Source organism: Talpa europaea, assembly GCF_964194135.1.
Source record: "Talpa europaea genome assembly, chromosome: 1".
NCBI lineage: Eukaryota > Metazoa > Chordata > Mammalia > Eulipotyphla > Talpidae > Talpa > Talpa europaea.
The window spans coordinates 4,061,461-4,088,211 of NC_140073.1; the positions used below are offsets into that span (position 1 = coordinate 4,061,461).

The 26,751-nt window shown below is 53.7% G+C and overlaps 2 protein-coding genes across 5 annotated transcripts; one reads left to right on the forward strand and one right to left on the reverse strand.

Annotated features, from left to right (window-relative positions):
- The first annotated feature begins 5,056 nt into the window (after positions 1–5,056).
- On the forward strand, positions 5,057–6,264 carry RNASEH2C (ribonuclease H2 subunit C). Its single transcript, XM_084229580.1, has 4 exons — positions 5,057–5,283; positions 5,475–5,668; positions 5,745–5,864; positions 6,141–6,264. Exons 1-4 carry the CDS (start codon positions 5,112–5,114, stop codon positions 6,165–6,167), a joined length of 513 nt encoding a protein of 170 aa, XP_084085706.1. The 5' UTR covers positions 5,057–5,111; the 3' UTR covers positions 6,168–6,264.
- Positions 6,265–6,747: 483 nt separating this feature from the next.
- Positions 6,748–13,178, reverse strand: KAT5 (lysine acetyltransferase 5; the record flags this gene model as incomplete). 4 transcript variants are annotated; one of them, XM_084241150.1, is made up of 14 exons in its annotated part: positions 6,748–6,882; positions 6,969–7,050; positions 7,176–7,335; positions 9,088–9,181; positions 9,258–9,398; positions 10,901–10,990; positions 11,065–11,313; positions 11,609–11,683; positions 11,791–11,865; positions 11,955–12,137; positions 12,394–12,530; positions 12,621–12,689; positions 12,995–13,061; positions 13,161–13,178. In XM_084241150.1, 14 exons carry the CDS (start codon positions 13,170–13,172, stop codon positions 6,748–6,750), a joined length of 1,569 nt encoding a protein of 522 aa, XP_084097276.1. The 4 variants fall into 4 exon arrangements, with proteins under 4 accessions (XP_084097276.1, XP_084097274.1, XP_084097273.1 ...); XM_084241148.1 differs by having other exon boundaries at positions 11,955–12,110; positions 12,995–13,172; XM_084241147.1 differs by having other exon boundaries at positions 12,995–13,172.
- Positions 13,179–26,751: the final 13,573 nt, after the last annotated feature.

The window sequence follows — 26,751 nt, forward strand, 5'->3', positions numbered from 1 at the left end:
CACGGGTCTCACCCACATCTGTGTCACCCCATCCACAACCAAAAGACAAGCGCAGCTTCTTCACGTGTCTCTAGGCTCCATGTGCCTCCTCCAGGTCTCCTGGCTCCATCCTGCTTCCTTCCTCCGTCTCTTCTGCAGCTTCTCCTCTTCCTGCTCAGCTCCACCCTCCCTTGGGTGGGGCAGGGACCTCCCCCTTTCCTGGGGACCACCCTGTTACAGTTCCAGTTCTCTGAGTCTAAAACTAATTCAAATAAGAGTTGAAAAAATTGCAAGACTTTTATTGTCTATAAGAAAGGAAAGTCACTCTTACTTTCACCTGTTGTTCCCATACCCTTGTATTCCAGTCAAAAGTGAGAAAGCACCACATGATAGAATCCTCTCCGAGCTCTGTTCTCATTGCGTTCTTAGATTCTATTTCATGTCATGACCTTTCTGTGCATCACTTGGTCACTTTGATTAATGAAAACCCAGGGGTACAATCAGGACATGCGCAGACCACGTCCTGTGGGAGCCGCCTGAAACTGGAAAGATGCTGTGTCCCCGGGCAGCGGACGGGGTCCTCGGTCAGCGTTCACCGCTCCGTCAGCCAGTGGCTAGAGACACTCGGCGGAGCCCAGCGTCCCCAGTGCAGGCCCCTGGCCTCACTTTTTTGCAACCAGAAGTGGACCTGGTGTTCGGAGCAGTGCTGTGGGGGAAACAAATTGCCATCAAGGGCCTCCCCGGTGGCGCAGCTGTTGAGCGCTGGGTTGCGAAGCTGCCCGCAGCCTCTGCAGCGCCGGTTCGATCCCCGGCTGCTCCCCGGCCACCGGAGGAGGGTCCCGCATGGCGCGCAGACCTCTCCTGCCGCCCGCTGCTCCCCTCAGCAGTGTACTTCGGTCCTTCTGCCTGTTCTGCTCCCTGCTCTGGCTCTGGTGAATTCTCTCACCCTCCTGTGCTTCTGACTGTACCCTGTGCATGTATAAACAAAAAACAAACAAACAAACAAATAAATAAATAAGCATGCCTCTATTAAAAAAAAAAATGTTGGCGGAGGCCCTCTGGTCAAGGGAGGCAGAGCCATCTCCAGAAGAAATGAGTTCTAGTGAGGAATTTCTTCTCCTCCCTGGAGGGAGAGATCTAGTTGGATCCACCTGAGAGCACCTGGTTGATTGCGGGGATCTAGTCTGCCCAGTTGGGAGCTCAGTATCTGTCTCTGTTCTCAGCAACGACTTTTATCCAGGGCGGCAGGCGGACCAGCCTTGCTGAGAAGAGCCTGTCATTGAGCTCATCACGCATAACCTTCATTCCTGGACCATGACGGCCTGTCCCGTGATTCCTGAGGGCCAGCACCGGGAAGGAACGCGCGCCCCCTCCCCTGCAGACGCGCTCGGCGCTCTTTGCGGGCAGTCCCAGGAGAGGATGTTCTTGAATTCTGAACCCGCCGACCTAAACGTTCAGAAGGCAATTTAAAAGGCAAAATGCATTTATTTGGCACCTAAGAATTGCAATTTGAGGTACAGGTACTCAGGTGGAAAACCTCAAATGCACCCAGGAGATGCAAATTTGGGGTTGATATGGGAAGTTAAAAGAGTTGATTAGAGTGAACAGGCTTAACTACTCTCAGCTGCACACAGCGGTGGCACTGGTTCTCTGGAAAGGATGGAAAGGGAGTGGACCGAGCCTATCCTCAGGCTAAAAGTCCATAATGGATGACTTCTCAAACAATTGTTTGCTTGATTTCTTGAAGCAGTTGCTTTTGGTCGCAATGAATGGAGACAGGTAATGCAAATTCTCTGCCTTGCTTCCCCAACTCACTTTTAAGTGCCTTCATAGATGTGATCCTTCCTCAGACCCATCCCAGGAAGTCACCAGACAGCCCTCGTCACCAGTTTTCTGACCACATTCTTCCCATGTTCCCGATGACCCGCCACGCCTCTACTGTAGCGCACTGGTTCTCGAATGGGGTCGGTGTTGTCCTCCGGGGGACATTCAGCAATGTCTGGGGACATTTTGGGTTGTCATGACTTCAGGGGAGGTGGGGGAGGGGCACTCCTGGGGCCTCAGGGGTCAAGGGCAGGAATAGGGCTAACTCTCCTGCACCACGGGAGAGCCCCACGTGAGGGACCCACGTTGTGGTGGCTCCACAATGCGGAGCTGCACTCTGGCCGCGCGGATAATCAGACTCCTGCTCTGCCTCTGGGACCGGCAGCAGCGGTGCCGACACAGCAGCCCAGCCCTATGCCGCCACCCGCCAGCCACGCTCCAGCATTTATTCCTCACTTCGTTGTTGTCAGAGAACTACCCTGGAGGCCAGAGGCCTAGTGAGCAGGATCTGTGGCTGGAAGCAGGGATGGGGCCCTGGGGGTGTAGCTTCCATCTTCAGAAACTGCTAGAACCTGGTCTCCGAAGTCCCGCCTCCATCTGCAGATAGAATGCCACCGAGCTCCTCTGACCTCATGGCAGGAGGATGGGGTGACACCCCCTGTTGCTGAGGGGTGGCTGGGGTTGTGCGGTGACTCCATACCTGTGGTCAGGCATGTGATCTACACCCGCAACCGAAAAAATCAGAAGCTCTTTCTCAAAGGAAGAAAACCTTTTTCACACAGCGTGCACAAAGCCCTCACAACATTGGGGTCCTCCAGATGCGGTCCTAGCCCAAACCGACCCTTAGGAGTGAACACATCTGCTGGGGTGCGAAGCCCGGCGGCCAGCAGCCGGCACCACAGCCCAGGGCCTGCAAAGAGTCTTAGAGACACGGTGATGAAGATTCTTGAATGTTTACTAGTATTTTTAAAAAAGAGGCCAGACCAGAGAAAAGGTGGACAGATGCTCATTATCATCTAAAAGTAGAATTTCAGAAATAAAACACAGCGGGGCTGTTCGGCAGAAGGAAGGAGCATCGGGAAGCCGGAGAGACCCTTTTGGCAGCTGAAGTACTTGTTCCCTCAGTCTCATCCATTCCTCCCTCCCTGGTAGAAGATTCCTTACCCCACCCTTCAACTATCTCTCTGTTGACCTTCCCCCACCCGCTGATGTAGGGATTGGCCAAGTGACTGATATGGCCAGGGGATGTGAGTGAAACACTAAACTCAAAAAGAAGCTTTAAGAATCCTGGCGTGGGCCTCCCTGGTGGCCCAAGGGGTTAAGTCTCAGCACTATGAAGCTATCCGCAGCCACAGCACGAGTTCGCTCCCGGCCAGGGAGCTGACCCACATGACGCAGCAGATTTCTCCTGTCTCCCTGATGCTCCCCTCAGCAGTGGATTTTAGTAGATCCACTTGTTCTGTTCCCCACTCCGTCTTTGGTGAATCCTCTCATCCCCCGGCCCCTGGCCCATACCCCAGCTCTTGTATACATAAATAAAATAAATCTTAAAGAAAAAAAAGAATCCTGGTGTGGCTAGCTGTGTCTCCTCCCCCGTCACAAGCACACCACATCCCACATATGTGCTGTTACTTAAGGCCAGATCCTGGAGTGAACACCCACGGAACTAGCCAGTGTCTGCTGCAGCTAAAACTGCAATCTGAGCAAGAAATGGACCGTTCTTTATTGGGGTTGTTTGTGCAGTGGAACGTGACCTAGAATGCTGACTGCTACAGATGTCCAGACGAGTAGTCAAAAACAGAGCTAAGACAGGGCCGTCAATCTAACAGCGCAAGTGGAATGTTGCACCTTTTCATCAACAGAAGAAAATGCAGCTTACCCGGGGACATATTTGAAATGTGTGTTGCAAATGTGGCAGAATTAAGTCCTAATACTTTTCAGCAGTTTTCTTCTCTCCCTGCCTCCCTCTTTCCTTTCTTTGTCAGGTTTAGGTCTTAATGTTATCCTGCTTCATAAAAGAAATTAGAAAGTTTTTCTTCATTTTAAGCTTTCTGAACAAGATGGAGAGCATTGGGGAGAAGGAAAGGTGGCTTTTCTGTGGATTGCTATGAGCAAGAGGGAGCACTTCTAGGATGGACTGTCTAAACAGATCTTAACAAAGGGAAGACAGGAAGGAGATAAAGCTGCACTTCGTAAAGAAGTCATCATCAGTGTCTCCCTGGTGGCGCAGCGGGTTGAGCACAGCGCTGTGAAGCTGTCTGCAGCCTCCGCAGCACCGGTTTGATCCCTGGCCGGCCAGGGAGCTACCCACATGGCGCAGCAGACCTCTCCTGTCTCGCCCGCTGCTCCCCTCAGCAGTGTATTTCGGTCCTTCTGCCTGTTTTGCTCCCTGCTCTGTCTCTGGTGGATTCTCTCATCCTCCTGTGCCTCTGGCCTGTACCCCAGTGCTTGCATAAATAAAAATAAATAAATAAAATTAAAAAAGAAGTAATCATCACTTATATTTCCAGGGATAAGGGCTGTCTTGTGATTTTCGTGGCCTGGACAGTGCTGTGTCTTGGGTGGCACTAACACTATTCCCAAGTGCTCTTGCCTTTGCCTGTTCTCTCCACTGGACAGAGCCTCTGCTGTTGATGTTTTGTGAAATGGTTCACTGTCAACAGGACAACAAGGCCAGTTCCTCAATGTCCTGGGAGGTCTTTTCTCTTTCTCAAATCAATAAATTAAATGCAATCTTTAGTTTTAACCTTATTTTCTAGTTTTGTATGCTTGTTTTTGTAAATCAGAAAACTTGACGAAACATATCTAAGTTGAGTATCTGAACAAATAAACATTAGAGAAAAGGAACCAACGGTATTGGAAAAACAAAGAGACAGGGAAAATCAGAAAAAAAAAAAGGGAAGGACTGACAAATCTCACTGCAATACATAAAAATATTCTATCTGGTAAAATTTACTTACATACAGGTTTGCAAGACAACCCACAAACCCGGATAAAATGTCTTCAGTGCTTTTGAGGAAGGTAGATCCCCAGTAAGCTAAAGATAAGAAACCTCCATACCAGTCAACATAAAAGTGAACTTTCTAGAATCTTTAAAAATTTTTTTTACTGTCAGAGTGTACCATTTATTTCATTTCAAGAGTAAGAGCTGGGCCTTGAACACGGCGAGGCGGGGCTTGCAGTGGAGCCTCAGGGCGGGACTACAGTTCCCGGGAGGCTGTGCGCTCACTCTTCCGCCCTCCCGAGAGGCTCCGCGCGCTTTACCCGCCAGCTTTGGCCTCAGCCCGCGAGACGCGGAAACGCTGAGGATGGACAGCAGCGACGAGAGGGCGGTGGAGAAGCAGCGGGTCCACATACGCCCCGACACGCTGCGCGACGCCGCCCCCGGCACGTTGCACCTTCTGCCCTGCGAAATCCCGGCGAGCCGGCCCGCTCCGGTGGACTGCTTCTTCACCCCGGCCCTCCGCCAGGGCGCCCACGGTGAGCGCGCGCGCCGGACTACGGCTCCCGGCAGCCCCCGCGCCGGCGCCGCGCTCTCCTGGGCGAGGAGCGCGACGAGGGCTTCTGGGAATCGTGGTCCCGGCGGAGGTGGCGGGAGGGCCGCCCCGGGCTTGCTCCGCGGAGCCGACCTGTCCCCCGCCCGCGCTGAGGCCCCGCGCCGCCTCCTCCAGGACTCGAAGCGTCGTTTCGTGGCCGCAGCCTCCGCGGCGAAGAAGTGACGGTGCCGCCTGGCCTCGTCGGATACGTGATGGTCATGGAAGAGGAGGGAGAGGTGTCGGGGCGGACGCCTTACTTCCCGCGGGCAGGCCGGGAGCCGGAGCAGCGGGAACTGGCGGAAGCCCCGGAGGCGCTGGAGCGGGACTTCGTGAGTCAAGGGGGACAGAGTTGGAAGGGGTGCGGGCGGGCCTGGGCTCCCGCCGCTGAACCCGGCCCCTCCCCAGGACCGCTTTATGGGAGCCACCGCCAGTTTCAGCGGCTTCACCCTGTGGGGCCTGGAGACCCTCCCTGGCCCGGATGCCAAAGTGCGTGGGGCCCTGACCTGGCCCAGCCTCGCTGCCGCGGTGAGTACATCCCTGGGTCTAACTCTCGGACCCCCCCCCCCCCCCCCGCCACTCCCGACCTCAGTGTTGCCTTGGGGTCCAGAGTCTTGCCCACGCGCACTCAGGGCGCTAGGCTGGAGCGCGGGTGTGACTGGATACAGATGGCGGGTCCTCGCCGCCTCCCCGCTGCCCACTGGTAGGGGCCAGGTCTTTGCAGCTGGGCCCCACCCCGAACATGCGCCTGCCCAGCCCCCACATCTCCGCAAGCCTATAGCAGAGGTGTGACTCCTGTTGCAGATTCACGCACAGGTGCCTGAAGACTGAGACCCAGGGCTTGAAATGGAGAGCACCGACCCCTTCACCCCAGTAAACCAACTGTTCACTTTGGAGCCCTGATTCACCCCAATAAACAAGCTCTTCCAGCCCTTGTGAGTTTGTGGGGGCCTTGGAGCCCCTAAGCCCCACTGTCCTTTCTCCCACAAGCACCCTCATGACTGGCCTATAGAAAGTTTATTGCTGGGGCAGTGAGGGTTAAGACAGGCCAGAGTATTGCAGCAGTACCCAGCCCACCCCCAACTCCTCCTTTACAAAAGACGTTTTTACAGCCACCAGCCCTCTGTACAAAGCACCCCACCCCCCCATCTCACTGTACACAGCTGCCTGGCTCTCTCCAGTCTCTGGTCCGCAGCAAGCACGGGCCTGCAGCCAGCTGACCTTGGAGTTGACCTGAGCCCTGAACTCATCTTGGTGCTGAGCACCAGCCAGCCCCAACAGGGCCTGTCCTCCCCACGTGGACCTGTCCTCAGCCCCATCTATACGGGTGTGCCTCGTGGGGGCTCTGGTGGGGGTGGGAGGGGCTGTCAGTCCCAGTTCCGCTGACTTGACACTGCCACAGCGGTGCCTGTCACCACTTTCCCCTCTTGCTCCAGTCCTTGGGAGTGAAGTGCAGACACTTGGAGTCAATCCGAAGAAGCCGCTTGAGCATAGCCCGTTCGTGGCCGTCCACGATGTCCTCTGACAGTGTGAGGATATACTGACCCTGGACAGGACAGGGGCCAGGCAGGTCAGCCCACCTGGAGCCTGCACACCACAACCCCACACCTGCTTCCCCGCCCGCCTTGCTACCTTGTAGTAGTTGATGAGGTTGAGGTACTGTAGCGTGGAGATGACGTCCTCCTTCTTGATACTGGTGATTTCACTGATCTCGCTGTGGGAGAGCAAAGATCAGGTCCCCTGGGGGCCTTCATCTGCCCCAAGCCCCCAGAAGCCCCCGGCAGGGAGTGAGAAAGCCCAGGACAGGCCATGCACCCAGGGGAGGCGCGCCGGGCTCACTTGATGGTGATCTGAGGCCTTTCCCCACTCTCTGACTTCAGCCCCATCAGGATCTCCAGGATCGTCTGGGACCAGTAGCTTCGGTAGGAGAGGAGGCCAAGATCCGAGAGGGGCTTCTCAGGGGTCCCCGTTTTCCCTTCCACTTTGGACAGTTCATAGCCTAAAGCGACGGGGGAGGGGCAAGCAGGTAAACGGTCAGTTCCTGCAACCAACATCCAGAAGCCTGGCCACCTTGGCTGTCCTGGGACGGCTCAGTGACCCTGGCGTGCGCTGTCTGCTCTGCCCTAGTTTCCTCCAAGTTTTCCTGTGCTTTCCCGTCGCCCTTGAGGAGGTGCTGAGGGCGCTGGTGGTAGCTACCATCCGCGAGGAGGCCCTCAGGAGCCAGCTAAGGCTTACGGGTGGGCAGGGGCGTGTGGAGAAAATGGCTTCTGGAAAGAAGGTGCCACGGACTGTCCTTGGTCAGGTGGGGCGGGTGCCTGGATATGTGAGGAGGGCAGGGGGAAGACCCCACTCTGGGTCCAGGCCCGAGGTCGCTTGGATTCTTCTGCTTCAGCTCAGCTCCCCTAGTGTGACCCCAGGAGTTAGCTACCAAGACAGGCTGGCCTGAGTGGGTGGTGAGGGGGGAGGCACACCAAGCACCGCCCAGTCAGAGGGGGACGGGGGTGGGGTGCGCTCTGCCGGCCACTGAGCTCTCCTGTGGCTCCTTCCCTCCCACTGACCGAAGTGTCCAGCCTTCCTCTCCCCTGGGCACTGGCAGGTGAGACCCTCATGCCCTGCACAGCCCCGAACGGGTTCACATCTCTTGGGCATTCTCCTTCTCTGTCAGGACTTGGGGTGTCCATTACTAGCTGTCCTCACCCTCAGTCAGCATCAACCCATGTTGGACCACAGCCTCATGGGCTTTCTGGCCCTTAGTACATCTTTGTCAGCCAATCTGACCCTCTTGTCTCGGGACGAGGGACAGGTTGGTGCTCTGGCGAGAAGAAGGGACATGCCAGGGTCCTCAGGGTGCTAGGGACATGGTGCAGGAGCAAGTGCTACACACCCCTCCTCAGCTGCAGGTGCTCCTGGCCCCTCCCCAGTGAAACCTGCAGGGTGGTGAGCACCCCCACTGGGCAGAAGGGAGCACACCTGGCCACCCCACCTGCGTCGCATCTCCCCCAAGGTCTGAGCACCGGGGCTTCCCTGGGCTTAGCCTCCACCAGCTCTCCCAGGCTCACAGGGTCCTGAGAGGACACAGCCCCTGCCGACTAGCAGTCAAGTGGACACAGCGTCAAGCTGCCATGTCTTCCCCAAACAGCTGGGATTCCCTCCCATCCCCCTGCTCAGGCTGGGCTGGCGGGTCAGTGAGTAGAGAGCTGATGGAGTTGAGGGTATGAGGCTGGGATACAAAGGGACTCTCAGAGCTTGGGGGACGCTGAAGAGTCCACCTGTGATGAGGGGCAGAGTCCTTCTGGGCCTTGAGACTAACCTGCCTATGTGTGGGAGCAGAGCCACCTCACTGCCTACATCTGTTTGCTGGGTTAACGGCATTCTGAGCATGTCCGTAGGCCTCAGGGGAGCACAGGGGCAGGACCCCGGGTCCTTGGCCAGGAGCTCGTCTGACACTACCAGACGGATGACCCACCCTGGCTCACTGGGCACAGACTCAGATTGGGGAACAGGTGCATGGTGCTCAGAACCTTGACCCAGAATTGGTAAGGGGCGGAGGGCTGCGGGTCAGTCACCCTGAAAGTGGAGAGACCGGAGAAGAGCCCCCTCTCATTTCTGGTCAGCCCCTTGGTGACTGGGCTTCAAGGCCAGGGCAGAGTCACAGCCGCCCAGCCCCTCCGCCAGAAGCCCCAGTGGGCACGCTGGCACCAGGCCTGGGTCTGCCAGCACCCACCCCAGCCCCAGGAGCACAGGTACTTACTGAACTCGATCAGCAGCTTGCCGTAGCCCCGGCGCTGGTAGGGTGGCAGGGTCAGGATGCAGGCCACGTTGTAGTCTTCCGTTGACTCCTTTTCCTGGAAGAGGGTGGTGGGTGTGAGGGAAAGGGCCCGGCTCAGGGCAGGGCCAAGCCCCAGCCCAGGGAGCACGCACCTTGGAGAAGTAACCCACGATATGGAAGCCCTTGCAGTCATACTCCGTCATGACGTAGAAGAGGAAGGGGTCCGTGTCGTAGTAGAGTGTCTTGTGGTCGAGGAAACACTTGGCCAGGAGACACAGGTTCTGGGAGTAACTCTGTGAGGGGACAGGCCTGTCACCGCTCTGGGGCCCCGCCCTAAGTGTGGCCACTGGGCCAGGGACAGCCAGCTCCTCTGCCCTGGGCTCCAGGAGAAAAGCCGGTCAGGCCCTCCCTGCTGCTCGGGCAGGCCACTTCTCAGTGTGGAGGGGCCCTGGCACCACTGTGCTCCTGCTCCCTATGTTTCCACCAGGCCCGCGGTGGGGTGGGGCACTGCCCTCTGCTAACAGCCCACAAACTGAGCTATGTCCCCCGGGAGACAGACCTGAGAGCAGAGAGAGCAACTCTGCCCTGTGGCAGGATTAGCAGCTTGCCTGTCAAGACACCCTGCAGCCGCGCCTAGAGAGAGGCTGGCTGGGGCCTCCCTGGCAGCGCAAGGGGCTGAATCTCAGCACTAACGAGCTATCGGCAGCTGCGGCCTGTGTTCGATCCCCAGCCAGGGAGCTGACCCACATGGCGCAGCAGACCTCTCCTGTCTCCCCGCTGCTCCCCTCAGCAGTGTGTTTCAAAAGATCCACTTGTTCTGCTCCCTACTCTGTCTCTGGTGAATCCTCTCACTCCCTACACCCCCAATTCTTACATGCACAAGTAAATAAAATAAATCTTAAAGAAAAAAATCAAAAACAAAAAAACAAACCAGCCTTTCTAGAACGAGGGTAAAGAATTCTGGAACAGAACAAGAGAGAGGCATTAGAGATCCCTTAACAGAACGACTAACCTTTCTGCTTTGCCTCTACCCATTCTTTCTTGCACTTCAGGCCTAACACTTCACCACCTGACGGGCACGGCACTGGATGCCAGGCCTGCACTTAAGGGTACATGATAGTCACTACAGCAGCATCTCCCCTCATGCCCCAGCACCTGAGCGGGCGCTGCCTCCGCACCAGGTGCTGTCTGTCCCTCACCGTCCTCCAGCCCGAGAATGGAAGTGTCTCACAACAGTCTCTCCAGGTTACTCCTTGCTTGTTCCCCAAAGCCACAGACTAAGGCAGTTTTGAGCCCCAAACCCGTAGTGTCCCCCACCCAACTGACTTCATTCGCACCAGCTGAGCTCTCCGCTGTAACAGCTTGACCTCATGCCTTCTGGCCCGAATGACCCCTGCCTTTCATGTGCTGTCTCTGTGCCCTCCAGCCCCACTGCTTGGGGTGCCCGCACCCACTTTAGCCTTCCATTCAATGCTCAAAGGCCACCGCTGCAGCTTGGCCAGCCACCTCCTCCGGATCCCAATGACCCACCCTGTCTCTCTCACAGCCCTGTCACACGGCAGCCCAGTGGCAGCAGCCAGCTGTTCTCCCCTCCAGTGGACGGTGCTCTCAGCAGCAGACTGTCTAGCTCCTGGCCGTCCTTGTCCCTGCCTGCATCTGCACTAAAGCAGGAGCTCAGTAAACACAGGGTGAGCTGTTCTGCTGGCCCGACTGGTGAATGTTTTTCTGAGCAGGAGGAAGCTACTCATCTGACTGCCCCTGCCCCCTCCCGGGTGCCCAGGCCCCAGGCCCCGACCTTGTTCTTACGCCCGTCGATCTCAAAGAAGGAGATGGTGCCCTTGCGGTAAATCTCGTTGCCTGGCGGATGCCGCAGGTCACACTTGGTCTGAAGAAGAGAGGAAGATGAGTGGCGGGCGGGTGGAGGGTGCTGAGAGGGTAGGGTCCTGGGCCCTGGCATACCAAGTGACGCTGCAGACACTTGAGGCTCCGGCCATATTTGAGGCAGAACTCGCAGAGGTAGAGGACGGGCAGTGTGGTGAGCTCCTGCGGGTACGGGGAGAAGTACCACGGCTTGAGGCGGTGCCGGCCCAGCTCGATGCATTCAATGTTCTTCATCCGCGTGACGATGTCGTCGTGGCTCCGGTCAGATACCAGGCTGCCGGTCATGCGTGGAGCTGACGGTATCCCATCTGAGCTGTCCTGGGAGTCCTGCCAGGGCAGGGAGAGGCACTGGGTTACAAGAGATGACACAAGGGGGAGATCTTACAGCTCCCACAGCCCTCAGGTCTTTTTGTTCAAGTTTAATAGCCACGGGTGAGGTGCTGCACTTCCCACTTTCCTGAGAGACTTAACAAGTTTCAACCACAGGTGTAAAAGATCACCCAATGACCGACCTGAGCCAGCGCTGCCTGGTTCATCCCACCAAGCCCATCGTGGTCTGCCATTCCCTCCACCCTGCCTATGCTCCCTCTCTTCATCCAGTTTCCTCCTTCCCCAGACCTACCTCATCAGTGCCCAAGCAATTCGATTTCCGCTTCCGTCCAGGCTGAGCTGCCACTGCCCTGCGGGCCGATCCATTCTGCAGGTGAGATGGTAGGAAGAGAAGAGGTGCTGTGAGAGGGGCCTGAAAGGGGCTGCCGGAGGGGAGGGCAGAGGTGGAGACAAAGAGAGGGTTTGGGAACTCACCTGTGGAAAAACGGAAGCCGGGGCTGTCTCGCTGGGCACTGGAGTTGCTGGTGAAACCACATCCACCTTCCGTTTCTGCAGAGAGAAACCAAGAAAGGTGGGTCAGAAGGTAGAGAAGGCGGGACCTGAGAGGAAAGCAAGGTCCCTGGAATTGCTGAGGGTACCGTTGAGCGGTGGTTGGGCTGCAGGCAGGAGCTGGAGGAGAGCGGCTGGTCGGGCTCGCCACCGGGAATGGCCTCCCGCTCCTTGGGCAGGTTGAAGCGGAGTGTGATCTGGACCGGGATTGGCAAAGTCTTCCCGCTGGCCTGAGCGGAGGCCGGCTGTAGAGATAGGTCCAGGGTCTTCCACTGGGGCGGGGATGGTAGTGGGGTGGGGGAGGGGAGTAGGACCCCTCAGTGTGTAGTGATCAAACCCCGCCCTCTGCCCTTTCAAGGACACAGCAATAGCCATTGGAGCCTGGGAGCTACATCTGCAATTTGGCCCCCATTCTTTGCAAGCAGAAGTGGGGGGGGGTTTACTGCCTCCTGCCCATCCAGGAACCCTGAGGCCAAGAGATGAGAGGAGAAAGCAGGAGAGAAGAGGTGAAGCAGGGGACCTACTCACCACCTCTCTCTCTGGAGAGCCGGGGCGGGACCCAGGAAGTCCGTTCTTGGTGGGAGTCTTGGCCTCTTTCTTGGGGAACTGGATCTTCTTTAGGTCCAGCCGCTCGTGGGTCACCCATTCATCCAGGCGTTTGTTGACTGCAGCAGTGGGGATGGCTCAGGGAGGAATGCCAGAGGCTGCCCCCCAATCCTACCCGCAACCCCACCTCACCCTAGCCCAGAACTCACAGTCAATATAATGGACATAGAAAAGCTTCCGGCCACTGATGTCCTTCACGCTCAGGATCTCAGCCAGGGCTGTGGGGACAGCATAGGCAGAGGCCTTAGCCCGGTCAGGCCATGGGGAGCCACCTTCCCACGACCTGAGCTACACCCGGATTCCGGAGCCCCAGCACCGGGAAGCTCTCGCCCAAGCCCCTAGTCACCAAGTGCCGCCCCCTCTCCTGGCCCCGCCCCATCCATCGCGCAGCAGCTGGAAGCCACGCCCCTTCGGAGTAGATCTGCGTCCCGCCCGCCCCAGGATTCTGAGGCCCCTCCCCTTCTGGGGAGTCGTTTGACTCTCGCCCTCCGGTTCCTTAGCCCCGCCCCCCGACGTCACTCACGCCACTCATCTTCGTTGTCCTGATTCCGCCGCAGCACTGGCAGGCGGCAGCCCTCGATTATCTCCCCCTGGGGAGATAGCGCGGCGCCAGGGTCGGCTACTGGGGGGCCTCGGGCTCTACCCACCTCCCCTAGCTCCCTCCGCCCCGCCCCGGGCACCGGACTCACCACCTCCGCCATCTTCCCTCCCTCCACTGCCACTTCCGGCCCCTCTGGGAGACGTCACTTCCGGGACTGAGCGCGCTACAGGCCCCGACCTCCCGATGCCGGGGCGGAAGAGTTTCCTTGAGATACGCCGCTGCTTACTTGAGAGCGGAGAGCCGGCACGTTTGGGTGGCGGGTGAGTGGAGCGTTGTATGCCTCGGGCCGGGTCCTGAGTGGAATCCCCGCAACGTGCATGACGATTGGAGGAAAATTGAGTCCGTCACGTGACGCCCACTGGGTGCGACGCCGATCACGTGGCTGCGGCGCGGGTCACGTGGGAATAATGTTTGTTTGGAGCGGCGGCGTCTCCTAGCGGCGGCGGGAGGCGTCGCCGGGAGTGAGTTGCGCATGCTCGGCGCGGGGCTGTGCTCGCGCTGCAGAAGTGCACGATGGGACTGGCAGGGCCTTGGTTCCTTGGGGTGGGACTCAGATTTCTAGGTGGTTTTTGTTTTAAGCTTCTAATTTTAAAAGCTATACAGAAGTATTCATGCATTCAGCAAGTGCTTCCTCCCCGCCGCCACGTGGCAAACATTGTGCCTGGCGCCTGGACGCCGCCGGTGGGTGGAGAACCTAGTGGAGCAGCTGTTCTTGGGAATTGGGAGAGAAAGGGACATAGATTTTAAACACTTATTATAAAGTAAGTTATGAAGTCTGTTAAAGTGGGAGGTGTTACAGAAGCCGCAAAAAATCCAGCAAGTTAAAGATGTGTAGGTAGGTTGTGAAGTGTAGGCCTTGGGAAGATGTCACAACAGTCTTACCGGAGTTGGGCCCTTTGGCACGTGGAGTATTGAGGTCCTGAGGCCCTGCAGGCTCTTGGGAAACTTTTTGCCACCCCTTTAACTACATAAGAAAAGGAAGATTTGGGGGTTATTACCCAGAACTGGGATATTTAGTAGAAAAACCTTTCTATTGGAGAAACCTATCTATGTGGCATGGAAAACATCCAATTAGAGCATCTGGTCTTCCTCATGTTAGTTGCCCTCCCATCATATTGTTACAGGGCAGGGAGAGGGACAGCCCAAACCCCGCAAACCTGCTTATTTTATATAGGGTTCTGCCATCCGCCACATTAACACAAAACATGAGACTTTAATGGGAAGGAACTTTGATACAATTAGGAAACAATACAGGAAAGGCAAAGAATTTAGTTTCTAAATCAAGCACCCAAAGTTACCCGTTCCCTCGTGGGTAAAACTTTCTCCAAATGGGATTGGCCCAGAGCAAGGCCCCAAAGCCTGCCACAAGTCTAAAGCATCTTCCAGTGGGGACCCACAGAAAAAAGTCAGAAACAACCAGACAAGCCCGGAAGGAAAAGAGCAAAATCAAAATCAAAATAAAAGCTGCCATTGTCACCTCCCCACGGGTCTCACCCACATCTGTGACACCCCGTCCACAACCAAAAGACAAGTGCAGTTTCTTCACTTGTCTCTAGGCTCCACGTGCCTCCTCCAGGTCTCCTTCTGGATCTCCATCCTGCCTTCCCTCCTTTTCAGTCTCTTTTCCATCTTCTTTTCTCCCTGCTCAGCTCCACCCTCTCTTGGGTGGGGCAGGAAACCTGGAACCTCCCCCTTTCCTGGGGACCACCCTGTTACAATATGACTCCCTCCTCTTGGAAGCCCAAGCACTCTATCCTGTTCCTTAAATCTAGATAGCGCGCTCTCTCTCTTCATTTTGCCCCATTCGCTTTAGCAGTGACTTCCATGTTGATTTTCCATCAATATGTAATTTTCTTTTATGTAATGTATCTGATGTTAATTTGATGTTAATTTGCTTGACCGGCCCAAGAAGAACCCTCAGGGTTTGGGAGAAATGTACTAGCTCCTCCTACAGTTGAAATTTTGAGTAGGGTGCTCAGGACAGCCCTGGCTGAAAGTGTATTGTTTGAGCAAAGATTTCAGGGAATGAAGGGAGCAGCTGTGCAGGTATCTTGGGGAAAACTTTCAGAAAAATACACAATAAGGGGGAGCAAAGCATATCTTCAGATAATATTGGGGAAATGTTTGTAGTGAATCACTTTGTTGTTTTTTTTAAATTTTATTCTTATATTCCCCATACACTTGCAACCCCCTTATTTTGACCCCAATCCCTCCTTTCCCCGACCCCCCCCCCATAGTGTGTCTCTGGTTCACAGTTGTTTGTTGGTTTTGATTTTTTCTTTCTTATAGTTATTCTTTTTCCTGGTCCCTTATTTAGGTTTTCTAGATTCCTGCTATGAGTGAGACCATCCGGTATTTTTCTTTTTCTTTCTGGCTCATTTCGCTGAGCATGATCCCTTCCAGCGCCATCCATGTTGCTGCAAATTGCATGTGTTTATCTTTTTTGAATGCTGAGTAATATTCCATGGTGTATATGTACCACATCTTCTTGATCCAGTCACCTATTTTTGGGCATTTGGGTTGTTTCCAATCACTTTGTTGTTTTTTAAAAACATTTATTTATTTATCTATGCATACAAGAACTGGGGTTTAGGCCATAGGTGTGGGGGATGAGAGGATTCACCAGAGACGGAGTGGGGAGCAGAACCAGGAGATATACTGAAATACACTGCTGAGAGGAGCAGAGGGCAAGACAGGAGAGGTCTGCTGAGCCATGTAGGTCAGCTCCCTGGCTGGGAATTGAACTCAGGCTTCAGTGGCTGGCAATAGCTTGATAGTGCTGAGACTTGAACCCCTGCGCCACCAGGGAGGCCCAATAATGAATCATTTTGAATGAGTGCCTTGTACACTACAGGTGGTTAAACTATGGCCTTGGACAAATCCAACCCTGAAAGCTGACTTTCCTATAACCAATGGGCTAAGAATGATTTTTACATTTTTTTTCACTGATTGGGGAGAGGAAATCAAAAGAGGGAGATTTCATGACACATGAAAATTAGGAAATTTATATTGCATTGTCCATAAATCAAGTTTTGTTGGAACATAGCCACACATTTTTGTCTGTTTCCTTTCCCATCAAAACTGCATTACTGCCTGAAAGAGGCCCACAGAACCTAATTAAGATTTATTCACTGACCTTATTTGCCAACTCCTGATCAATAGACGATTATGCTGTTTAATACAAAAATGGTTCCTTAAAAGTTACTCCCTGCTCTGTGACCAACTTTTTCACTTAGTAAAATATATCCAACATGTCATTACATTTTCTATAGTGCTGCTTCAAAGGCTGTGTAGTGTTGTAGCTTAGCTGCCCCAGCCAACTTCCTGTTTGGACTAGATCCTTCTAGTCTTCCCCTATTACAGTCTATGCCATGAAGAACATCGTTATCCATGTAACTGTCCGTGTTTCTATCCCAGCGTGATTTGCATTGGAGACATGAGTGGGGAGTGACATGTCTGCATTTTAGGAAGGCCACCCTGGTGGTGGAGTCTTTGGATGGCAAGAGGTGAGTCCAGCACAGGACCATGGGAAGGCTGTTGAGATGGGCCATTCACTGCGCACAGTCAATGCGTGTTTACCCAGGGCCCACTCTGTCTCACTGTTAGCAGTTTCAGTCCCTTCCCCCTGGTGAAAGTCATCAGTCACCCCCACGTTGCTAAGCCAATGGCCTCAGACCTCTTATCAGCAGCATTTGGCGTGGGCTGTCACTCCCTCTTCCTTGGAACACTCTTGTCCCAGCTTCCAGGATACCAGACCCTCCTCGTAGTTTCCTTCCAACTTCCCCAGCTGCTCCTTATCTCCTTTGCCGCTTCCTCTTCCTGTCCATGACCTCTAAACCAGCCCCATGTTCAGTCCTTGTCTTCATGTCTATGTCTCTGCTCCCACATGTCCCCTAGCAGCTCATGGATTTTAATTCCATTCATATGCTGAGAGTACTCAAATGTGTAACTGTAGCCAACTCTCTCCCCTGAATGCTCACTGCCCACTCAGCCTCGTCATTTGATTAGCTAGAGGGTGTGTGCAAACCACCCTCCCTGATCTTTCTTCCAGCCTGCTCCTTCCACCATCTTTCCTGTCCCCATCAGCGATGACTTCATGTGGCTTCTCTGTTGTTTTCACATTTGACCCATCAGCAAGTGCTCTGGGCCCACCACTTCTCTTGGCCTTCACCACCCTCTGGTGCCAGCCAGCGTCATCTCCATCCAGAACGACTGCTATCGCCTCAGCCACAGGAGCAAAGGGATTCTTTCAACTCAGACCATGACACTCCATGATCAAAATCACTGATGGTTTGTCATATACTCAGGGTAACGCCCAAAATCCTGATATAAATCCAGCTCCCCTCCTCGAGCCCTGCTCCCTGCCTCTCCCCTGCCCCACAACCCAACTACACGTTAGCCGCACTGGCCTCCAGGCATTTCTAGAACTCAAAAGGCACATTTCTCCTCTCCGCAATGTTTTCTTTCCATTTATCCACTTGACATCATTCACGTCTTTGCTCAAATGTCACCTTCCCCATGAGGGCTTCTCTGACCTTCCCAGGTAGACCTGCCTGCCACCAGCCCACCTCACCTCCATCCTTCTTCCCTTGGTTTCCCTGTGTAGAATTTATCCACAGCTGTCAGTGCATATGTTTTCCTAGCTCACTTGTGGCTGTCTCTCTCGCATGTGAGCTCCACGAATGCAAGAGTCATATGGCTCTACCCAGTGCTGTTTTCCCAGCGTCTAGAATGATGTCTGATGCAAGTAGGCATTCACCATCGAAGGGGTGAAGCAAATATTCCCAGTGGCTCAGCTTTGGCCATCACCGCCTTGGTCCCTACATCTCTGCCTGCCGCCACGCAGGGGCGGACTTCATTCTCCAGGAGATTCCCCTTAGGGTGGTGAATTGCCTGCGGCAGCCGCATCCTTTTACTTTGAAACCTGGAGTTTCCACGCAGGAGTTTCTGAAGATTGCTGCTTTTATGAATCCAGAGCAGAATCGATTTCATGCGCATGTGATCTGAGCAGCTGAACACCACCCCTGGCTTAGCGGTGTCTTCTGCTTAGTTTTAAGCTCGGTCATGGCCATCTTGAAAGTCCTTTGTGGTGTTTATTTTGCATTGGGCCCCACCAGTTACATGGCTGCTTCTAATCCTGAAATCAGTCAGCCCAATAACCAGGAAAAACTATGATAATTGTCCCTCAACAGCTAAAGTTTGACTATCAACGTGGAGACATTACTGCTTCAAAAGAACCTGTTACAGGGCAGGGAGAGGGGCACACCAGAGCCCCCAAAACTGCCTGCTTTAAATAGGTTCTGCCAACGCCACATCAACAGAAAACATATGAGACTTTAATGAAAAGGAACTTAATACAATTAGTAAACAATACAGGAAAGGCAAAGAATATAGTTTTCAAATCAAGCACCCAAAGTTACCCGTCCCCTCGTGCGTAAAGGTCCACCCAAACGGGATTGGCCCAGAGCAAGACCCCAAAGCCTGCCAAAGTCTAAAGTATCTTCCAGTGGGGACCCACAGAAAAGGATCAGGAACAACCAGACAAGTGTAGGAGGAAAAGAACAAAATAAAAATCAGCACAAAAACCGCCACTGTCACCTCCCCATGGGTCTCACCCACGTCTGTGTCACTCAGTCAACGACCAAAAGGCAAGCGCAGTTTCTTCACGTGTCTCTCTGCTCCACGTGCCTCCTCCAGGTCTCCTTCTGGCTCTCCATCCTGCTTCCTTCCTCGCTTTCTCTTCTCCAGTTTCTTCTCCCTGCTCAGCTCCACCCTCCCTTGGGTGGGGCAGGAAACCTGGAACTTCCCCCTCTCCTGGGGACCACCCTGTTACAAACCCACTGATGTCAATTCCAAAGCAAGTGTGGGCACAGGAGCCTGTCGGACACGAGTCTTCACGGGGGTTCAGACTTGCTGGTACTGAGTTTGTGGCCCTGACTCTGCTAACAGTGAATCATTCGTTTTTAAAAATTGTAATAAAACATGAGAACAGGGCCTCCCTCGTGGCACAGGGGTTAAAGACACAGCACTATCAAGCTATCACCAGCCACTGTGGCATGAGTTTGATCCCCAGCCAGGGAGGCGACTCACATGGCGCAGCAGACCTCTCCTGTCTGGCCCGCTGCTCCCCTCAGCAGTGTAAGTAGATCCACCTGTTCTCCCCACTTTGTCTGTGGTGAATCCTCTCACCCCCCCAGCACCTCTGGCCCACACCCCAATTCTTGTATGCATAAATAAATCTTTAAAAAACTTAAGAACATTAAATCTACCATTAACTATTTCTAAGCATACGGTTCAGTGGCCTTAAAGTCCATCCACACCCCCAGAATCTTTTCATCATCCCCAGTGTCAACTCTGTCCCCATTAAACACTAAGTGCCCTTTGCCCCCCAGCCCCTGGTGACCTCAATTCTACTTTCTCTTAGAATTTAACCACTCTAGGTACCTTGTGTAAGTGGGGTCACCCAGCACCTCTCCCTCTGCACCTAGTTTACTTCACTTAGAGTCATGCGTTCTGTGTCCTTCAGCCTGGGAGCCAGTGTCAGAATGCCATTCCTTCCAAGGGCTGCATCATATTCCATGGTGTGGCTAGAGCACATCCGAGAGCTGAAATGCAGCTGAAATACAAGCCCTGTGGCGGTGTTCAAGAGTGAGCACCTTTTGAAAGTAAAGTAAGTCCTTGCATGGGTCATCTATCTGTGGACCCTCTGACTACAGTGGGTCTTGCCAGGTGATCCAGATGTTACGGTCTTTGAATGACACCCAATAATGTGGACTGGAGTGGCCAGGATTTAAAGGTTCTCCACAGGCTGCAGTTCTTTGTGAATACCTTAAGAGGAAAAACATGAATGTTATGAAATACTCCACCAGGAAGCCAGAAACTTATCTGAAATCTGAAGTAATGACCATTTCAACAGCAAAACCAAAATCAGGAGCTGCAGATAAAATAGTTTCCTCATTACATAAAGGCAGTGAGCTTATACAAAGCCGCACGTGCACCTGCATTAGTGCAGGGCCCGCATCCACACTCCCGGGAGAAAGGCCTTCGCAGCTGGAATTTTGTTTATGGGGCCATTGTCAGGGCGACAGCCAAGGGGCTTCGGGCTTTGCATGTTGAAGGTTTTCATTTCAAGGATGGCTTGAATGTTAAATATTTACAATGCAAATATTGTAAATGTTAAATATTTACAGTGTTATTTCTCAATAATTGACATTTAATTTTCATTTATTTCTTTTCTTTTAGTCTTTTTTAAAAAGATTTATTTATTTATGCATACAAAAACTGGGGTACAGGCCAAAGGAGTCGGGGGTGAGATGATTCATCAGAGATGCAGTGGGGAGCAGAACAGGCAGACTGACTGAAACACACTGCTGAGGGGAGCAGGGGGTGAGACAGGAGAGGTCTGCTGCGCCATGTGGGTCACCTCCCTGGCAGGGGATGGAACTCGTGCTGCAGTGGCTGCTGGTAGCTTTATTAGGTTGCGTCTTAACCCCTTGCACCACCTGGGAGGCCCCTTTTAGTCTTTTCTATCATCAAGTGTCCGAATCAGGTCGAGATAAGTTGTCATTGACATATGGTCTTGTGATATTTTGATTCATATTATTATCTTTCCATTCTTTGTTTTTACAGAAACCTCTGAACTTTTCGGACTATAAGTCTGTAATGAAAAATGGTGTCACTTTCATTTAAAAAAAACGTGCAGTATTGTGGAAGATACAAAATAACTTTTGGTTGAGGCAGGATCACTCATGGGCAGGGGCAGAGAGTGGGCAGGCGCCTCTGATGCCGCCCATGCACCACTTCGAGGACTTGTTCCCTCTCTCGCTGCTCCTCTGCCCACCCCTCAGCGACACTTTCTTAGTTCCTATGCCTCTTCCTCCAGGGAGGCATCTGGCTTCATAGCCCAGGTTGCTTATCACCCCACGATGACATGTCTGTTTCCCTCCCTGGCTTCCCAAATTCAGGGTCCATGGGGCCAGAGGTCATGTCTGCATTGCCCTCCCGATGTCCCTAGCGGACAGGTGCCTGCCCACAGGCGGCTCTCAGCAACCCTTTGCTGCGGTAGTGAATGGGACCCCACAGCCACTGCATGAATGGGGGTAAGTGCTGTGCCCATTTGACAAGAAAACAGCAAAGCCCCAGCGCTTTGGGGATTTAGCCCAGGCAGGTTCCCCCAAGACACCAGTCAGCACAGACTCTGCCTTCCAGCCACTGTTCAAGCCGCCACCCACCCTGCTCCGGAAGCCTGTGGAGCAGGGACCTCAGGTGTGCCCCCCCGCCTCAGTGGAGAGACTGGGGAGTGGCCTGGTTGGACACAGCAGCAGCTGCCAGCAGAGAGGATCCTTTAATACCATGTTTCACCTGCAGGTCTAGGTGAGATTTCATTCTGCTTCATGCGGGCAAACTCCGTGCTCCCGGGTGGTGTTGCGGGATCTTGCTCATTTGTCCTAGTAAGCACAGGCCAGGTGGCGCCTGCGCCATCAGGGTCACCCCCGCTGTGCCCAGACCATTCTGGACAGAGCGCTTACAGACACTTCAGAGTTTTTATTTCATCCAAATATGTGTTTTTTCTCCCCGGTGGCGCAGCGGGTTGAGTGCAGCGCTGTGAAGCCGTCCGCAGCCTCTGCAGCGTGGGCTCAATTCCCGACCGGCCAGGGAGAGCCCCACATAGCGAGGCAGACCTCTCCTGCCTGAGCCGCTGTTCCCCTTAGCAGAGTACTTCAGTCCTTCTGCCTGTTCTGCTCCCCGCTCTGTCTCTGGTGAATCCTCTCACCCTCCCGCGCCCCTGGCCTATACCCCAGTTCTTGTATAAATAAATAAATCTTGAAAAAAAAAGTTTCTGTCCACAAGCTCTATAAAGACCTGCCCACCTCCAATGGTGCCAACATCCCATTAAGCAGGAAAAAAAAAAAAACTGGCAAAGCCTTCAGGTATAGAATTTGACTTGAAGGCTGTTAGTGTTGGCATTGTATTTACTGGGGGAAGCGGACCCCTCCCCAGGCTGAGCAGGCGCCTTTAAGGTGGCATCTGCCTTTCTTTTTCCACATCACCATCGCCAAGGGCCCCAGCTCCGCGCTGCCACTCCCAGAAGAGCTTCTGTGCGGAAGCAAAGCAGAAGTTCCTGTTGCTGTGTCGTGGGGCCAGGCGTTGGGCGTGCAGGTCACCATCCAGTACTGGTGAGCGTCCAGAGCTCCATGGCTCTTCCTGCCCTGGTAGCCAAGTGCTTTCCATGCCCACTTACACCTGTTGTTGCAGAAATGCAACGCGTCCGGGACAGTCTGCTGTGCTCTCCCCACCCCTCCACGTCCGCCTGCACATGATGAAGGTTTCTCACAGGCTCTACCTGCTGCTCTGATCAGAGGTGTCCTCTGACCAAGGGAGCATGGCCAGCCCCAGCGCAAAGCTGGCGTGCAGAATAAGCATCTTGGATGCAGCTCTCGGCCGATGCCGGAGGGACGAGGGTGGGTAAACACTCAGTTCCTTGCTTTTGGGGCAGTCTTGCTCCAAGGGAAAGCAATTTTTTTTTTTTTAAAGATTTACTTTTATTTATTTATCATACAAGAAATGGGGTGCAGGTCAGAGGTGTGGGGGGTGGTGAGAGGTTTCACCAGAGACAGAGTGGGGGCCAGAACAGAAGTACACTGCTGAGGGGAGAAGGGTGAGACGGGAGAGGTCTGCTGCGCCATGTGGGTAGCTCCCTGGCTGGGATTGAACTCATGCTTCTGTGGCTGTGAATAGCTTCCTAGTGCTGAGACTTTAACCCCTGCACCACCAGGGAGACCCAGGGAGAGCAAATTTTGAAGTGTTTTCCGACATATGAATTGTTGCTCATTTTACATAAAAGCACCTGTTGGCTATGATGCTTGATTTTATGTATCAGTTGGATCTCGGGGTACCCATATGTTTGAGCAAACATAACTTTGGAGTGTGTCTGAGCATCTCGGGGTGAGATTAGCACTCAAGTGGATGAGAAGCTGGCCCTGCCCAGCCCCCATGGGCGCAGCGCTCGGTCGTCAAGGGCGCGGGCTCGGGCGCGGGCTTCCTGAACATCAGTGTTCTCCTGACTGGAACTTACACCAGCAGCGCTCCTCCTTCTGGGGCTTTGAACTTGGAACGAGACCACCAGTTTTCCCGGCTCTCCAGCTGGCAGAAAGCAGGCTGTGGGACTTTGCAGCCGATTCAGAGAGAGAAAGAGATGCTGCTGGCTCTGTTTCTGGAGAACCCCATGATACCTGAACATGCTTTTTAAAAACGCTGGCTTTTTCTTTGTCATTTTGCTTCACTCCTTCCTCCTCCCACCTGTCCCACCCCAGTAACTCTCATTTGCAGGCCCGGCTTTGGTAGGTTAGCAGGCGTTTCCAGGCGCTCCCACATTTGCTGGCCGCGGGCTTCGTCTTCTGTGGATCATGCCTTCTTAGGTTCGGCTCATTTTTCTTGAGTTCGTCCTGTCTGAAGCCATCACCACTTTTTTTGGTGACTATTTTTTTATAGAGTGGGATTAAGCTGCTGTCGTCTTCTCCTTTGCGAGTATTTCTTCTAAACCCATCCGTTGTGTCTGCGCTTTGCCGTGAGCGCTTTGGGCGACAGCATTCACTTTCACTGAGCCAGATATGCTTTTCATCATAACTTCTGGGTCTACGGCCCGGGATAAGGAGGTCTTCTCATCTATTCATTGTCTTACAAGAATTTTACTGTATTATTTTTTGCATTTAAGCATTGGCTTCTTCTGGACTTTACTTGGGAGATGCGTGCGAGAGGCCCTGTCATCTTCATGACCCGCTGCGTCGTGAGCCCGACGCCACCCGCTCCTGCTGCCGGGCAGGTTCCACGTGTGCTGTATTAGATCCTCATGTGGTAGTCCATGCATTTATGGTCTCTTCCCTAATTCGGTTTCGTGTACGGCTTGTCTAGTCTTTGCCAACACCGTATCGTCGAATTAATTTTTATTTATTTATTTATTTAAAGATTTATTTATTCACACAAGCACTGGGTACAGTCAGAATCGCGGGAGGGTGAGAGAATTCACCAGAGCCAGAGCGGGGAGCAGAGCAGGCAGAAGGACCGAAGGACACTGCTGAGGGGAGCAGCGGGCGGCAGGAGAGGTCTGCGCGCCATGTGGGACCCTCCTCCGGTGGCCGGGGAGCAGCCGGGGATCGAACTGGCGCTGCAGAGGCCGCGGGCAGCTTCGCAACCCAGTGCTCAACCGCGCGCCACCGGGGAGGCCCTAATTTTTATTTAGAACTGAAGATAAGGGTCCAGCTTCATTCTTTTACACGAGGCTATTCTGTTTGCCCAACACCATTTGTTGAAAAGACCACCCTTGCCCCAGTGAATGGTCTTGGCACACCAGTTAGAAACTCATGACTACATCTGCAAGGGATTATATCTGGGGTCTGGGTTCTGTTCCAGTATCCCTATGTCTGTTTTTATGCCAGGACCATGCTGTGCTTGCCTGGTTTGGTTTTTCACCCCAGTGTGGCAGCTTACAGTACACTGTCAGCTGTCACTCCACCCCATGTAGTGTAGTAAATGATATTCTTGGATCGTACCCTTTAAATATTAGACTGTGGCTAGAATGTATTTTACATTGTTATTTATTTACTTCAAGTTAAAGGAAATCATGACAGTCTTCAAAATATTTGAACCTGTTCTAACTTCATGTTGATTAAGCCGAAGCTCTGGAAAGAAAGTCAGCAACTGCTCAATAGCCTTCTGGTTGCACAAGCAACCCAGCTCCTCGGAACTCCCTTTCCTAGTCTGTAGAATGTGACCAACAACACCTCTCCGGTGGCGGGTGTGAGAAGTAAAGGGCTGCTGGATATAAGGTCTGAGTGGAATAAATGTCCAAAAAATATTCACTAAAATGAAATGCGTCGAATCTGTGTTTCTTGTGGTCTCATTGGCCTCTGGCACTGCCGAGGTGTCCTGAAGTTTGAGAGCTTCTTCCTCAGTCCCTGTTTCTAGGAGCTGGAGTCAAGTGCCAGGTGCTCTGTCGAGGGTGTGGATGGGCACAGGGGCGAAAGGAGGTTAAGATGTGGAGCAACTGGTAATGGGGGCTGGGTAGGGAGATTCCCAAGGGATGGGCCACTCGCAGGATGCAAATTCTCTTTACTGTAATACCTGTGGGACTCTTGGGGGAACAGTGTACCCTGAATGAACTCCACCCACTGATGTTTTATGGACTCCACCCTGATGTGCATGCCAAAGAGATCACAGGCCCTCAGGACTACAGCTGCCATTAAGCCATGAATCTGCCATGAATCCTGACTTTTTTTTTAAAGATTTATTTATTTATTTATACAAGCACTGGGTACAGTCAGAAGCGCGGGAGGGTGAGAGAATTCACCAGAGCCAGAGTGGGGAGCAGAGCAGGCAGAAGGACCGAAGGACACTGCTGAGGGGAGCAGCGGGCGGCAGGAGAGGTCTGCGCGCCATGTGGGACCCTCCTCCGGTGGCCGGGGAGCAGCCGGGGATCGAACCGGCGCTGCAGAGGCTGCGGGCAGCTTCGCAACCCAGCGCTCAACTGCTGGGCCACCGGGGGAGGCCCGAATCCTGACTTCTTAAAGGGGGGATTGCTGGGAACTAAGGGTGGAGTTAAGCAGACACGCTGGTATGAAACCAAATGCATGTGGGCATGCAGGGAGCTTGGCTTGGCCTGCCTTCAGCGTGCACTCGGGGCCCCAGCTTAGGCAGGGTTACCTGTAGGACGTATTGACCAATTAATCTCTCTCTCTCTGTCTCTCTGTCTCTCTCTCTCTCTCTCTCTCTGAGTGCCCCCACTTCGTTTCATTTTATTAGCCTTTCTATGTGTACCTGCCATTGGGTCTTTTTTTTTTTTTTTAATAGAGGCGTGTTTTATTTATTTATTTGTTTGTTTTGTTTATACATGCACTGGGTACAGTCAGAAGCGCGGGAGGGTGAGAGAATTCACCAAAGCCAGAGCAGGGAGCAGAGCAGGCAGAAGGACCAAAGTACACTGCTGAGGGGAGCAGCGGGCGGCAGGAGAGGTCTGCGCGCCATGCGGGACCCTCCTCTGGTGGCTGGGGAGCAGCTGGGGATCGAACCGGCACTGCAGAGGCCGTGGGGATCGAACTGGCAATGCAGAGGCCGCGGGCAGCTTTGCAACCCAGTGCTCAACCGCTGCGCCACCGGGGAGGCCCTGCCATTGGGTCTTAATCTCAGGATTTTTTTTTAAGTGCGTGGGTCAGGACTTACATCCAGGCCACCCCATTTCTCTTTGGAGCTGCCCTATAGCAGGACCTCCATGTCAGTGGGGGGAGGGGCCGGGGAGAGTGTAGGGACCCTGCTGGACAGAGCATGGGGGACCTGGCTGGCTAGAAGAGGGTGTACAGGAGAATCTGGGAGTTGATGGAGTGTGCGAGTCCAGACAGGAGGTACTACAGAGTAGGCTCTCAGGGTTTCCGGGAGGAATTGTGTGCAGTTTCTTTACCCAGGCATCTGCGATGGACACGTAGGTTGAGTCCACGTCTTAATGTTTTGCTATGATCCGAGGATGCTTAAATCTTTCCGTGCTAGTGTTCTCATATTCTCCGGATAAATACCTAAGAATGGGATTGTTGGGGGCCTCCCCCGGTGGCGCAGCGGTTGAGCGCTGGGTTGCGAAGCTGCCCGCGTCCTCTTCGACGCCGGTTCGATCCCCAGCTGCTCCCCGGCCACCA

Coding starts and splice junctions, on each gene's coding strand:
- RNASEH2C (XM_084229580.1), top strand. CDS start 5,112: ATGGACAGCAGCGACGAGAGGGCGGTGGAGAAGCAGCGGGTCCACATA. Junction 5,284..5,474: donor CCTCCGCCAGGGCGCCCACG/GTGAGCGCGCGC, acceptor CGCCTCCTCCAG/GACTCGAAGCGTCGTTTCGT. Junction 5,865..6,140: donor GGCCCAGCCTCGCTGCCGCG/GTGAGTACATCC, acceptor CTCCTGTTGCAG/ATTCACGCACAGGTGCCTGA.